Source organism: Haplochromis burtoni, unplaced genomic scaffold (genome assembly GCF_018398535.1).
Source record: "Haplochromis burtoni strain Fernald_Lab_line unplaced genomic scaffold, NCSU_Asbu1 Contig_132, whole genome shotgun sequence".
NCBI lineage: Eukaryota > Metazoa > Chordata > Actinopteri > Cichliformes > Cichlidae > Haplochromis > Haplochromis burtoni.
In genome coordinates, this window is record NW_024582493.1 from 652,456 (window position 1) to 667,432 (window position 14,977).

Consider the following 14,977-nt stretch of genomic DNA (forward strand, 5'->3'; position numbering starts at 1 on the left):
CTCTAGTAATAAATAATAATGTAAGGATTCTGGATCAGCACCATGATGCCCATAGTATATACAGTATTCTGAAGAAGGTCTAAAATGTCACTGTGTGTGCGTGCATGTGTGTGTTTTATGTATATGGATTTTTTAAATTATTACTCATGATATAACATTGTCCAGACATGGCTGGTAAGGACATGAGGAGGAAACAGCAGGAGCTGTGTGAGGCTACTAAAGGCAGTGCTATAACATTTTTCTGTCATCATTTTATTTTAGATTAAGTGCAAGAGTTGTTAGGTGTGGATAATTAGATTATAGTTTATTGCAATAGCAAGTTGTGCCTTGTTCTCAGATAGACAGCAAGTGGAGAGTGATATATGAAATGATGGGATGGAAGGAAGAAGAGAAGCAAAGAGTGATTCACAGGCAGAGCCTAAATTATTTCTCACAGTTTTTGTTGCCTTATGGTTCCAAGCGCTGTCACCAATCTTTGCATTTTGTTATTATCTCATGACACTTGTTTAATCAGCCACCATCTCTCTTATGGACTTTTTACTGTCTACAGTCTCAGATCAACACAGCCCTGCCCTCCAGTACTATCCACAGCAACCCCTCAACAGCAACATTGTACCCATCAGGTAAAACATCGGCTACGTTTGCTTTGCCTTGTTGCCCATATTAGATTCTTGGTGAATGTGTGTTGTGGTTATTCACCCTGTTTCAATGTGCCCCTTTTTAACTTTGAGCACCCGCCCCTTTAAACCTCTCTGCACGGCCCTGGCAGCAAGTGTGCATTGTTATGGTCGTCTGGGGGGAGTAGCATCGGAGTTTGGATAAACTGACTGCAAACTGGTCACTTACTAAACTGTTACCCTGCTGGGTAATCCTGAGCCTCTGCACCAGCTAGTGAGCAGGTAGTGAAGCACCTTCAGACTGATTCTGCACCTCTGCCACAAAGACAGAGGTGAGTAATCTCTTATGAAAACATGCTATCGATAGTCTACCCAGTAACGGCTCCTCTTGTTGTTACACCTTTGAAGTAGTAGGAAAAAAATCATATTTATTTTATTTGCATATTAACAAAAACAAGCCGATGAGTCAAACGTAGAACAGCATTTGGTCCGTCCCCCTTCACAGGTAAGTCTTCCTACAAATCTTTGTCTGCTTGTGTTAGTCTCAAACGTTTCCATTAATAAAATTCTGTTCTGTCATTTATCTTTATGTTTGAGTCTTAAAAGCAAAACCAGGGACAAGGTCTGCAATTCAGCTGTTGCAGTTTATTCAGATGTAGCAATGTTAAGTGACCCCTGCTATATAAATACATTAAAAACTGGATTTTTTTATATTGGTTTACAAAACAGCAAAACAGAAAAGCTAAAATATACAAATGAACGCAAACACTGAGAAAGCTTTGAATAAATTAATAAAGAAATGCTGTTAAAATACAGACATATTAAATAACGTACATCAGACATGTCAGACTGCTGAATGCTGAACAGCTCCTCCTGTTGGACTTTACACGTGTGATCATCTTGTTTCATAGAGGTTCTTCAAACGTTGAGCCGAGAACATAAATGTGATCTAAAAACTTACGTATGTTGAATTTTGCACATTTTCTGCAAACAGTTTATGAAACATCCTTGTAAAGAAAACACAACAATTAGACTCCAGGTAACAAATCAGTGCACACTGAATGATTATGAAGTGAGGCTCTCTGTATTGCTTTCAAATAATTATTCTCAACTTTTCTCATTTAGTATTACTCAGGCTGCGTCGCTGCACACACTGGCATGATTCAGCCTTCAGTGGTCCCGTGTGTAGCTGGTAATGTGTCAGTATTTGTGTCTGTTGTCAGAGGAAGTTGAAGTGTGCGCCTGTTAGGATACATTCACAAAAACAAAGTCCTGAAATGTGACAGTCATCAGCGTACAGTCGGCAGACTGTGATCACACAGTTTGATTCTGTTTACCACAAAAATTGGTTTTATATATAAACTAATATTTTATATATGAAAAATAAGAATATAAAAATACAGAAAATGAAAACCACAGGTATATATTTAAAAGAATCCTTTTTGAACAAACATGCACATTATGACTGTTGTGATAAGTTTTCTGCTCCTTTCATTTATTCAGCAGGAATTAAAAGCTTGTGTAACGATACGTCCCACCTGAAATCTGCACGCATGATTTAAAGTACCCGTTTAAAAATTAGTGTCCAAACTGACACTCGCTGCTCGTAAACGATTGTTTTCCTGAATTTCGGCCTCATCTGTCACCACCTGCTCTGGACTCTCCACATCCACGTAGTCCTGCAAAGAAGAACACAGTTTATCTAACACATGTTTGTCTATCTGCAGGTTCAAACTGGGAGAAAGTCCAGAAAATAATCTCTATAAACACAATTCAACTACATGTGGGTGCATTTAATAACCAAAACACGATGAAGCAAAAGCTGAGTGAAACTCAAACGTTACCTTTCTGTTTGATTGAATTCATTTCAACAGAATTATCGCGTCAGTGAGTATTTAAGACAGAGAGACTGAGGAGTTTTCTCTGACAATACTGTGGAAACACTTAATATAGTCGCGTTTTTGTCAGGATTTTAATGCTGTGTGATGAATATCTCAGCACCACAAAGGCTATGCTGTGATGTTTACAGATCATAACAAAGAGAGAAGAGCTTAAAACATGCTGCTGCTTACCGCATCGTTTTCCATGATGCTCTCCAGCATGCAGACGATGTCTGTGAACGAGGGCCTCAGGGTGTACGGCTCCTGCCAGCAGTCTCGCATGATGTGAAGTCTGTGAGGTCAGAGGCCACTCAGTGATACACAGTCCATGATTCTCTATCATAGTTACTATCATCCTGAGATATAAGAGGATGGTACATAAGGAATGGTGCGGGACTGGCAGAGCCTGAATGCGACTCATCCAGTTTAGATATTGATGGGGGGACGAGTTGAACCGAAATTAAGCTAAAGGAGGAAAAAGGTCGGAAAGCTACGTCCAGCAGAACACAGTTGCTTTCAGTTTTACTTTGTGAGTCATCTACACACGTGTTCTGATGACACCTCCCCCTCCTAAACACACACTCCCATCACAAGCACAACACACAAAAGACATGATTTTGTTTTTCTGAGCATAACTTCATTAAATATCCTCCTGAAAACAAAACTGTATGAGCCATGAGGCTCGACAAAATGCTCCTGACAGCGAGCCTCTTTAGTAAATGCAGCAGCTTTTTAGCGGTTTTACACAGATGTTGATGGGTCTTGTAGCTTTCTGCCCAGCTAACGGGATCGAGGTGTATTCCTACCTTCCTTGGGTGAGGCTGACTCCCCCCTTTGTTAGAACTCTCTCTGCTTATTTGGCCGTTACAATTAGCCAATCAGCCTCCCCGGTGTACATGCACCTGCTGTTCGTAACCTCTGGTTTGCACGAGTGATCTTGTTCCTTCTGCAGTTTGTTTTCCAGCTGTTTCTTTGCGTATGACACGTTGTCATTTGCTGACTGCGTGTCATAACTCGCCGACTGTGCCTCGTGTGTCCTCCTCTGAGTTCTACCAGATATCTTTGATTTGTCAATAATTGTTCTTAAATTTTGGATGTTGATATTGCTGCTCGCCTGCTGACAGGGACACGCTGGCTGCCCGTCCGTCTTAGAATTGACTTTAAAAGTTTATTGTTCTCCTGGCTCCTACGTTCCTCTGAGCGTTTGCTGTCGTGGCCCCCAGATTATGGGATACGTTGGCCCTCTGTATTAGGCTGGCCACAACACTTGACATATTTACATCTCTTTTAAAAACACACATGTTCTCTGAGGCATTTTAGGAAAAACCAGCTTCTGGTCAGATTTAGTCAGTTTTTTGGTCACTTTTAATCTTTGTTATTTCTTTAATTGTATTTATTATCTAATTATTAATTCAAGTGTATCTTTTATTTAATTATTTAATTATTATTTAATTTTCTTTGTCTGATTAATGTTTGATTTCTTAACTTTTATCTCTGTTTTTACTGGAAAGTACTTTGGTCAGCCATGTTGTTTTTAAAGTAGAAATAAAGTTGGATTTTTTCTGATTTTCACCAACAGTTTATGTATTGAATATTGATGCTATGATGGCATGTTGTGTTCTTTAAAGCAGCAGCTTCAGATTTGCTCTGAAGTTTCTCACAGTGACACGTGAGCATTACTCTGCTAGAAACCTGAAAGATGATGTTTGTGTTTCAACAAAGCTCAATGAAACCTGACTCTGAGTAACAGCTGATTTCATTACGAGGATGATTCTTCTGTTGAGAACAGCAGTATTACTCTTTACTGCAGCAGAGTACACATGTGGGGTTGCATCACGAAACATGAAACGTGGCACGGCCTGCTGAGGGACCCACTGTGACAGGGGGGAGCTGTTTTCAAAATGAAGAAATAAATCTAACTTAACTGACATATATCAATAACTAACATACCAGATACATTTAACCTAAAGGCAGTTCTCACTTACATCTCTGGTCTGCAGCCTTCCGGGTTTGTGTTTTTGTGACCCATACAGATGTGGTACACCACTTGCTCTGATGTCTCCAGGTTTGGATACGGCAGTGTACCTGAAAATGTATTTATATCACAATTTCTCTTAAAGTGGATTCTGTCACTGAATATGTGTCCAGAGCAGCAAATATCACTGTGTAATAGAAATCCCTGTGCGGGTGTGGACTGCAGACTTTTAGTAATTTACAGTAAGACAGATAAAAGTATCCAACTCATAATCTCTACAAAGAACCGTACAAACACTGCAGGGTCCACGAGTTATTAACACACTGTAATTCAATTCAGCTGTATTTATATTGAGTCAAATCACCACAACAGTTGCCTCGAGGTGCAGCTACTGCAGTTGCACTGTAGACTTACAGGACAGCTAACGTTTTAAATGTCATACGACTGAACTGAAGAGCGAAGTCAGACAAAAGTAGGACGACAGGATGCTTCAGTCAGCTTCTTCATGTGTTTGGATGCTGGTGACAGGGCACCAGGTTTCCACCTCTGTTCAGAGATGTACTCGTAACCAATGACACAACTTTCCAGAGTCAATTTATGTTTATATTTGTGCTTACATTAATGTTGTGTTATTTCATTTCAGCACAGCTAATACACTGGCTGTATCACGGTAGAGGAAACAAGCTTTTAATTTCTCCATTTTATTCTGGCCGGAGTGAACAGCGGCCCGTTGTAATGACTTTCAACCAAAACACGGAGCCACCACAACACAAGGCCGCTCTTCAACAAAGAGCACGTTTGGAACATATTACTAAACAAGTAGAGGAGAAGTCATGATTTCCAGTGGTCAGAGAGCAGCCCAAACCTCCCACTCACCAAATGTCTGCATCTCCCACAGCACGATGCCAAACGCCCACACGTCTCCCTTGTAGCTGTAGTAGTTGTTCTTGAAGTACTCTGGGGGGTACCAGCGCAGGGGTACACGTTGCTGCACAATTTACACATGATGGAAAAAGTGATTTCACCAAAACTTGAAGGTGATATTTTCAACTGTGTGAAACCATGTCAGTGGGACAATTTTAGACATCTAAAAAGATCGTAGAGGAAATGCACGACACCATTACTGCTGGTCTTTTTCTGCACCACAGTTTCCTGTTGAAAAGGATGTTGCTAAATCTCCTGCACACGTGCAGTAACACAGAAACAAAGTCTGTTTCAAACTGGGCTCAAAAAGAGTTCACTACATTTGTAGCTCAACCAGTAACAAAGGTCATCCTATCACATCAGGTCGGACCAAACGTGAGATGCAGTTACACTTTTTGTTTTTGTAATATCCAGGTTACATTTGAAAGTGTTGTCCTGAAGCACTTTCAGTCAGGACCACTTTAGCTAACGAGAGATCGCCTTTTACATCCGCGGTCATTTAGATTTGCTGGTGTGGCTCATCTCTGGGACATCCCCGCTCTTCCATGTGCACACATCGAAAGCTGGAGGTGGGGAGAGGAACAGCAGCAACAAAGCAAGGCACCAGCAACTACAGACAGTGATTAAGTCAGAAATTACATAAAAGGAGAAACAATGGCGGAGGAAGGGGGTGCGAAGCGGCCTAAAGACGCGCAGTAACTGTGGACGGCTCCAATAGCTTTTACAAAGGCATGACTGGCTGTAACTCAGGATGTGGAGCAGGTCATCTGCTAAATATAAACACCAAATATCCTCAGGCAACATCTGACTCAAAGATTCTCTCCTGAGAACAGATGTGTGCACACGTTGGACAGAAAGCACTTCTGTAGAAGCTCGTATGAATGGAGCAGAGCTCATTGAGGCTGGTGCTGAGATCAGCTGATGTGACGGTGGCTGACTTTGTTCAAACTCTGCTCAAACATGCACTGATGTTACAGTGAGAGTGAAACTACAGCGCGGGAGCGAAGCTGGAAACGTTTGGGTCACTTTGGATTCTCACTGGGAATCAAACACGAACGGAGGACGTGATCATCCACAAATAAGATCAATGAATTTGAAAATGTGCTGCAAAGCTGTTCGGCAGTCCGAGGACTGTGAGAAAAGGATGCTGTGTGTGCGTACTGCGATCTTACACGTGGGTTTCTCCAGCGACTGCTGCGACGGCTCGCCATTCGCGTCAAGTCTCGGGCGAGACCAAACTCGGCCACTTTCACCTCCCAGGGAAACTTGTTGACCATGACATTCCTCAGAGCCAAGTCACAGTGAATAATCTGCACAGAGAACCAACAACATTAATGCAAAATGTAAACACAACGATAAAAAGTGTGTTCAAACTGTCAAAAACAAAAGTCACACTGGGACAAAGTGGGACCAGTATATTTCCTATCAGTCTGCTATGCTCTTACCATTTTGGAGCGCAGGTGCTGCATGGCTAGAGCAACGTGGTAGGAGGCAATGGTGAGGAGGCTCTGCAGCTCAGGGTCAGTACTCAGGTGGGCTCTGTTGGTCTGCAGGAAGGTCCTCAGAGTGCCGTAGCTCACATACTCCATGATCAGAATGTAGGGCTCTGCACAGAGAACATCCCAGTCAGAGACAGAGACATAGGGCCTTACAGAGGGACACGCCTCCAAGAAGAATGCAACAGACGTTACAGGTTAGTTCGTAGTTACAGGTTAGGAAAGGGGGGAAACTAAGCATATCTGTCGGTGTGGAGGAAGATGACATGGTTCTTTCTACTCTACCTGAGCACTCTATAAAACATTTACCCATTCATACAAGCACTTTTTCATGGTTACGTGCTTTTTGGCATGCAGACTGGAGCAGCCAGGGCTCAAACCAACAACCTTCTGATTAAGAAGGTTCCAAACCGCTCTACCTGAGCAGAGAAACAGCAGTCTGTATGCACATGTTCATCACCTGCAGTGGTGTTCCAGTCCAGTAACTGGAGGATGTTCTTGTGGTGCATCAGTTTTCTCATGATGGAAACCTCCATGTCCACGTGTTTGAGGCGGACGCCTGAGGTAGAGGAAGACACAAAGGTCAAACCAAAGCCCAGATGTAACTGGCTAAATCAAAAGGAACATATTCAGTTTTGTACTAAAGCTCAGCATGATTCATGTTAAAAATAATCCTCATTATTATTCTTGTCCTGACTCTTAGTTCAGCACCTGAGCTGAAGTGGTAAATGAAAAAGACAACAAAGAATAGTCGATGGATGCTAAAACTGTAGCTACAGCTGAGAGGAGTTGCAGATTCAGGTGGTTAGCCTCTGTGAGCTTGTCTCTGTGGGCAGCTCCTCCCACTTCCTTTTACAGTATTGAATGCATTGTTGTTATACGGCAAAACTTATATTGTACAAGATGAATTTGGTGCCATCAAAGTTCTCCTAGCTCGTCTCAGAGCTGCGTTTGACGTCACTGGTCACAGCATTTTAGCAATTTCATGAAGTCTGGAATCCCACGGGGTTACGTGTCAGTGCTTTTACAGTACACTCGCTTCGTTTGCAGTGCTAACAGTAAGTTATGGTCGGGGCTGTAATATTAACACCGAGCGCAACGTCAAAAATGTATGAAATGGCTCAGACCAATTTGTTTTTCAGGAATATGTGATCAACCAGAGCGATGACGTGTTGCAAAAACTGCATGAAAAATGTAAACAAACGTGAGCTTAAAGATTCCCACTAATTCTACTTAAAAACAGAATATTTGAACATCATTATAGGACAGCTTACAATCATTTACTTGGATGACAGTTTCCTCCTACTTATCATGTCAAGTACTTAATTACTGCTTTCAGGGATGCTCCGCCTGCAGGCAAACCTCCAGCCATGTCCTTACCTTCCTTGCTGATCTTACAGGTGAACATGCTGTGGCCTTTACACGTCCCTCTGGTCATCCTGGCCTGGTAGAAGACGCCCTCCTTTCCTGCTTTGATCAGCTGCAGAAGGTTCAGGTCTGACTTGGTGAAAGGAGGATCCTTGAATTTGAAATAGACCCGTTTGTACATCATCAAGGTAGAACCGCACCAAACAGAACATGTGAAATCTAAATCTATCATCATCTGAAGGTTCATCTTCTGTGTCTACAGCAGGAACACAAAGATATCTGTGAATCAGCGCTACCTGCTGCAGTTGCTGCAGACCTTTCCACAGCTTCTTGGACGGAGACCTGGCTGAAGTGCTGGGTCGGAGTGGAGATTTGGGAGGAAGTTCCCGCTCCTCCTCCTCCTCCACCACAACTGGGATCGGCCTCGCAGGTAAGAGGGGAGGCTCTACCCGAGGCACAGCACTCATCAGCATCTTGTTCTGCCGGAGCAATCTGATTGTCTTGAGAGCGGATCGGTATCTGCAAAATAACGTGGACAGTAGAACAGGTAACACCGACCCAGGTACGGAGGCGAAACACTCGGCTGCCTTACTAAACCAGGAGCAGCAAGTCTGACGACACACAGTTTGGGACTCGGAGCTAAACGGTGTAACTGTAAGTGACACTGCACATAAACCAAAGATCCAGAAATCCAGTCTCTTCCACGTGTCCTTGTCAGTGTCATTGGGGGTGGAGCCCATCCCAGCTACCACAGGGTGAGAGGAAGGTCACGCCTGGGACAGGTCGCCAGTCTGTCGCAGGGCTAACACAGAGAGATAGACAACCGCTCACATTCACACCTATGGGTGATTTAGACTCACCAGTTAACCTGAACCCACTAACTGCATGTCTTTGTGCTGTGGGAGGAGCCAAGAGAACCCACTCAGACACGGGGAGAACATCCAGACTCCACACACTCCCAGCCAGACAGCGCATTCAGACCCAGGAGGCAACAGTGATAATATTCCTAACCTTAATGAAAACAAATCACATTTATCTAGAAATACATTATCTATAAACAGATCACCGAGTCTTGGGAGCTTTATTCTTAAAAAACGAGCTAAAACTGGTGGTTGGATAACACAGACATGAATTCAGATGGAGGCTGCAGAGACTCAGCTGACCCTGACTCAACATTCGTTTTGAATAAGTCAGTTTTTTGCTATTATTTTTCACTTTTCCATTTTTTGTAATGCACCATCATTTTAGTTGGTAACATGCTGCACAAATAAAAATGTTTTCAGAATAAAAGAACGAGGAAAAGCGGAGAACAGCTGGCCATGTGTTCTTTTTGGCTCATTTCAAAACAGCGACACATTTGAATGGGATTGTATGCTAATACTGAAAGATAACATATGACGCCAAAATATTAGAAACATCTAACTAGGTGCTGTATAAAGTAGGTCCGTAGACATCTGTATTATGAGTCTATGTTAACACGATCTCTTACAGTGGATAACATCTGTTTTTGGACCCATGGCGCTATGCATTTATAATAATAATAATAAGAAGAAGAATAATACAAAGGCTGAGCAAAAAAACTAAATTCATCTTCGGTGTTTTCACGTTCTACTTTAAAAGTACATAAACACTGAAATCTGAAGACTGCAGATCTCAGGAAATGAGACGATCAAAGAAGAACATCTCACTTTTGTAAAAAGGGAAATAAACATCTACACCAAACTTCACACAGCAGGCGAGAGGTACATTTCACAAACAAGCAAAGACAAACTTTAAGGAAACCGTTATAGCGGTTAGAACCTGAGCGGCTCATTCCCGTCCTTGAAGCCAGTGTGGCCAAAAATGGGCTTTTATTAACATCTGATCTTATAATATATTCACGCTAAAGTACGTGAAGGGAAATTGTTATGTTTTATTTAATAATGCTGCTGTTACTGTTGCAGCTTTGGTGAGGACAGTCAGCTTAATTTGAACATAAAATGTAGCAAACAGACCAAGTGAGACTGAGGTCACGTCGTTAATAAAAGCCTTTTTAAAGAACTTAAAATGGACTTACTTTCTGATGCACACGGCTCCCAGCACTGTGAACACCACGATGGTGAAGGAGAGGAGACCGCTGAGGGTGTATACAACGGAGTAGACAACTGAAAGCTCACCTGAACAGTTCGCCATGTCCTCTGCTCAGTGTTTGTTTTCTGGCACAAACTGGTAAAAGAACATCAGGCTGGTCTGGAACAGTGATAGGAAGAACGTTTAGAACGTTTCTTTTTATAGAGCTGATTCACTGAAGCCCAAAATACAAAGAAAGCACAGGAAGAGAGTAACTAAATGAAAAAGCCCTACCTGTGCTCTGTGACAACTTTGATCAAGTCCATTCTTCTCGCCTAAACCTGCCAGTCAGACACCAGACACTATTTATTCTGCTCGGTCCCACTTAAAGTTTCAAAAATCCGCCTTGTGCTGGATAAAATGTCTGACCCGTGTTGTGTTCAGCAGGAGCTCTCACAGTACATCAACCACAAGACAATCAGAGGAAATGAAGTGAAGCAGCAAGTGGTTTGAGATGCGCTGTTTCACCTCACGCTGATTTCTAGAATGAGTGTGAGTCCACTTCACACTAAACTGTCTTCATGTCAGCTCTCCCAGCTCACGCAGTAACGCTGCAGATGCTCGGTCAGTTTGTAGAAGTATGAAAGTTCGTCAAAAAACTTTAATCATGCAAACTGTTTTTTTCTTTTAACTCTTTGGTTTACCGCCGCACCCTCTCATTAACCACAGTGGAATATTATTTACTGCAGCAAAAATAGAAATACCACAGTACTAACGACATAATCTCAAGTTAGACTCGAAGACGTTATCTGTGCAACTTACGGTAACAATGTCATGTAGAGGGGCTCAAATCAATGTAACAATGTTACATTGATTATTTGATGGAGCTCGTTTTAAGCACATTATTTACTGTTGGTTAGTTTATTGTTCTGAAAAATGACCTCACTTTAATGTTTAAGGACAGCTTTCATAAGCTTGTTGGGGCTGCCAACAGAAAGAGAACCAGAATCAACTGGTCATCTAAAGTAACCACATTTTAAATTTAATCACACCCAAAAGTTAATCTAGTGTTAAGTTACCGACTTAAACACACTGACGCAGTCATTCTCCACGTCCAACGTGTGACCAGTCACAGTCTCTCTGCTCTGACACTAAAAACTAAAAATGTCAGTCAGGATTAGGCGAGAGGCGGAAAAGCCCCTGACTGGTGCGCAGGGCAGAAAGAGTAGCGCTGTTTAATTCGGAGAAGCTGCTGCAAAGCCCCTGTGTGTGGTTTCCTCTCTCGTCTGTTAGCTGACTGCAAAACACCGAGGAAGGACAACAAAGGTCAACAACTGTTTTAAATTTGCTGCACTTCTTCGTTATGACGAGCACAATCATGTAAAACCACTGCTGTTTCTAACATGTTAGCATGCTTACATTTGCTCATTTGAACCAAATAAAAAGTCAAGTTTAAAAGACTTCCATGCAAAGAAATGAAGGTCCAGGGCTTTGTGGTCTAACCTCCGTCTGCCAAAACTCGCTGTAGGTGCATGTAGTGTGACATCTGTGGAGCCCGGGCATGTGTGGGAGGCTGAGAGATACGCACAGCACGCGCTGTAGAGAGCTCCTCTGCAGTAAAAAGTGGTAAACTGGGGTGAGCACGTATAGACACTGCTCCAAAAAATATAATTAAAGGAAAACTTTTTAATAATCAGTTAAACTTGTGGGATGTTGCTCTGCTCAATTAACCCTCATAATGTCCTCCCGATTTCCACACAGCTGTGGTCCTCAGGGGTCAGAAATGTCCCCACTTCATTTGAGTGTTTTTTAAAGTATAAATTGTCAATCAATTCAGTGTTACACCGTAGTTTTACTTAAGACCAACACATTAACACAAAATTTACCCAACATTTTAGGGCCACCAAACCTTGTTTACATAAAGTACACTTTGTTTTTGAGCGAAAATAAAACGAGACAATAAAAGATTGTTTTGACTATTTGTCTAACTACAGAGTGCTGTATGTTGAACTGTAGTGAGAAAGTTCTTTTGAAGCATTTATAAATTTTAAATGGCAGCACATAATCACAGCTGTGGTCCTCAGGGGTAAAAAATGTCCCCATCTGGTTTGATTGATACTTAATTAATATGAAGTGGATTTTTCCCCACTTTTAATTAAAACTTAATTCAAACATTTTGACACAAATTTTTTATTCCATTTTGAATTTAAGTCTGATAAAAACCTCATAAAAATGAATTTTTTCTTTGTTTTTGGGTAAAAAACTAAATTAAATCATCAGTTATTGTGAGGATCGTTTCACAACCAGAGTCGGTTGCTTTAAAGAGCAGGAGGGGCCGTTACTCAGTTTGCTGCTATTAGAGATCAGGATGAAATCCTTGTGAGACCCTGTACTGGTGCAGTGGGTCCTGCTTTCCACCTGGTGCATGACAGTGCCCGGACTCATGTGACCAGATTATGCAGGCAGTTCCTGGAGGATACCACTGCCTGGTCTCCATGCTTGCTGGACCCACGTCCAATAGAACCTCTGGGAGATAAACAATATGAGAACAGCACCACCAAGGCTGGAGATGGAGCAACACTGAAAGAGAAGACCGGTGAAGGACCCAACACATAACAACAATGCTCAGTGGCTAGGATCTAAGAGCACACCACAACAACCATCACAGTGGCAGAATGACTCACAGAAGCTAAAGCTACAGAAGCCAACTACACTCCATCAGCACAAATTAACGAGCTGCTGATGTATGAGATACACCCAGAATGGCTAACTGAAGGCTGGATAGTCCTGATCCCCAGAGGACATCAGTCATGTCCAACTACCGGCCAATAGCCTGTCTCAGCACTACATGGAAGCCCCTCTTAGGCATTATAGCAGCAAGATGGATAGGTGTATGGCTCAATACATAACCAAGGAATTGGCAGAAACACCAGAGGTTTGCCCCTCTGGTGTTTCTGCCAATTCCTTGGCCAACCACTGTTCGAGCAGTCTCGCTAGACTTCTAGACCGCCTAGAACTGTACAAGATCAGTGTGATGCTGAGAACCTTCTTCAGGAATCCGATGGGGGAACAGAGACCAACAGAGGCCAACTAAAAGTCAATACCACAAGTTGCCACCAAGTCTAGGATCTAACACATGCTCTGTCCCAAAAGCTGTTCTGCATAGCCCTGAACCCCATGGATGGAGCAGTCGTTAACCACCTCTAGATGGACGACATCAAGCCTTATGCCAGGAGTGAACAAGACACCAACTCACTGATCCACAACAACAACATGGGAATGCCTTTGGACTGGACAAGTGTGGTCACATGGTAACAAAGAGAGGGCAACATTGCAGACACCTACAAGTACCTTTGGGGGGACACAGAGGCAATTTGGAACCATGAAGAGGCCACCAGGAAAGATGCAACCAACAAAATAAGAGCTAAAAGCCACTGACATTGAAACAAGGAAGCTCCTTACCATGCATGGAGTCCAGCACCCTCCAAGGAAGGACCTCGCTCTCCTGCAGCAGTGCGGTATGAGAAGGGTCCAGAGGAACAAGTGGTATAAATGAGCCCAGAAGAATCTGGTCTACATCAGAAGGTTGAATCTAGTCAGATATGCAGACCACCTCAACCTACTGGATGACTTATACGCAAGTGTGTTTCAGGCACGTCTAACCAGGAGGAAGCTCTGTGGCAGAGCCCATGAAGCTGTGGTTGCAGCCTTACTTCCCCTACAGCGAAGACATTGACTGTATTCCAAATATGGATAAAATAAAGTAGCTCAACCTCGACAAAAGTCCCTCTGCTGGGTTGGGAAGGCAATATGAAGGAGCCAAGTTAGTTTATTACTACAGTCTGATTATGTTAACTCGAAACTTGTGAGGTAAACGTGGAACTTTTAGGCCGTTGGCTGCTTTAATCAATTGGGGATCAAGGAATAGCTGAAAGTGTTGGGGTACCTGGGTCTGGTGACCCAGTGGTTTTGATTTTGTTTGTCTATATTCTGTGACTTAGTGTTTCTCTTTTTTAGTTAGTATCTCCTGATCTCCAGTCTTAGGTTTTGCTTATATGCCTTTTCATGTCAGGTTCACACTGCTGTGTTGTTTCCTGTTTTACTGACAGTCTGCGTCTGTTAATGTTTCCAGCTGTGCTCTCATCCTGTGTCTCATTCCCTCGTCATCCTTCTCTGTATTTAAGCCCGGTGTTTTCCTTGGTCTGTTTCACGATGCCTCTCATGCTGTGTGTTCTACCTGTTTAATCCTTGTTCATTTTTCCAGTTGAACCTCCGAGGACCTGGCATCCACACATGTGGACGTCACATTTTGGGTTGGCTAGACCAAAATACTAAGTTTTGCTCTACAAGGGCCTGATATCCACTTATGAGGACGTTATCCTGCCACTGTTCTATCGAAATTTAAAACGAATGTCCTCATGTGTGGATCTCATTTTTCTCAGCAACAAACATCAGGTAAAAAACAAAAACAAACAAAAACCTGGTAATTCTTAGTTTTTACATTCATCAGATCCCAGTCAGCCTAAATAGCAAAGAGAAATTAAAAATGCATGCTGTGAGAGAGTTCGGGTCTTAGGAGGTTAAGTTAGTTTCCTGTTTTTCTAATAAATCTAAGTTTCTAAGTTTGACCTCCTGCAGTCGGCGCTTCGGGTCCATTCCTGCCTGCCG

General features: G+C 42.6%; 1 protein-coding gene across 3 annotated transcripts; it reads right to left on the reverse strand.

The window, feature by feature from the left end:
• Nucleotides 1–436: 436 nt before the first annotated feature.
• On the reverse strand, nucleotides 437–13,248 carry si:ch211-167j9.5 (tyrosine-protein kinase SRK3). Of its 3 annotated transcripts, XM_005930846.2 has the most exons (11): nucleotides 10,604–13,248; nucleotides 10,317–10,489; nucleotides 8,557–8,779; nucleotides 8,273–8,411; nucleotides 7,353–7,451; nucleotides 6,842–7,002; nucleotides 6,569–6,706; nucleotides 5,349–5,460; nucleotides 4,483–4,582; nucleotides 2,690–2,789; nucleotides 437–2,296 (listed from the first exon to the last, which is right to left on the reverse strand). In XM_005930846.2, exons 2-11 carry the CDS (start codon nucleotides 10,430–10,432, stop codon nucleotides 2,189–2,191), a joined length of 1,296 nt encoding a protein of 431 aa, XP_005930908.1. In that variant the 5' UTR covers nucleotides 10,433–10,489; nucleotides 10,604–13,248; the 3' UTR covers nucleotides 437–2,188. The 3 variants fall into 3 exon arrangements, with proteins under 3 accessions (XP_005930908.1, XP_005930909.1, XP_005930907.1); XM_005930847.2 differs by lacking the exon at nucleotides 10,604–13,248 and having other exon boundaries at nucleotides 10,317–10,597; XM_005930845.3 differs by lacking the exon at nucleotides 10,604–13,248 and having other exon boundaries at nucleotides 8,557–10,435.
• Between the last annotated feature and the right edge of the window lie 1,729 nt (nucleotides 13,249–14,977).

Bases quoted from the DNA above. Each gene is read 5' to 3' on its own strand.
- si:ch211-167j9.5 (XM_005930845.3), bottom strand. From the start codon at position 9,000: ATGGGCTCCACCCCCAATGACACTGACAAGGACACGTGGAAGAGACTG. The intron at 7,452-8,272 runs GTAAGGACATGG...CCTCTACCTCAG, and splicing joins CTGTAAGATCAGCAAGGAAG to GCGTCCGCCTCAAACACGTG. The intron at 5,461-6,568 runs GTAAGATCGCAG...TAAATTGTGCAG, and splicing joins GTCGCTGGAGAAACCCACGT to CAACGTGTACCCCTGCGCTG.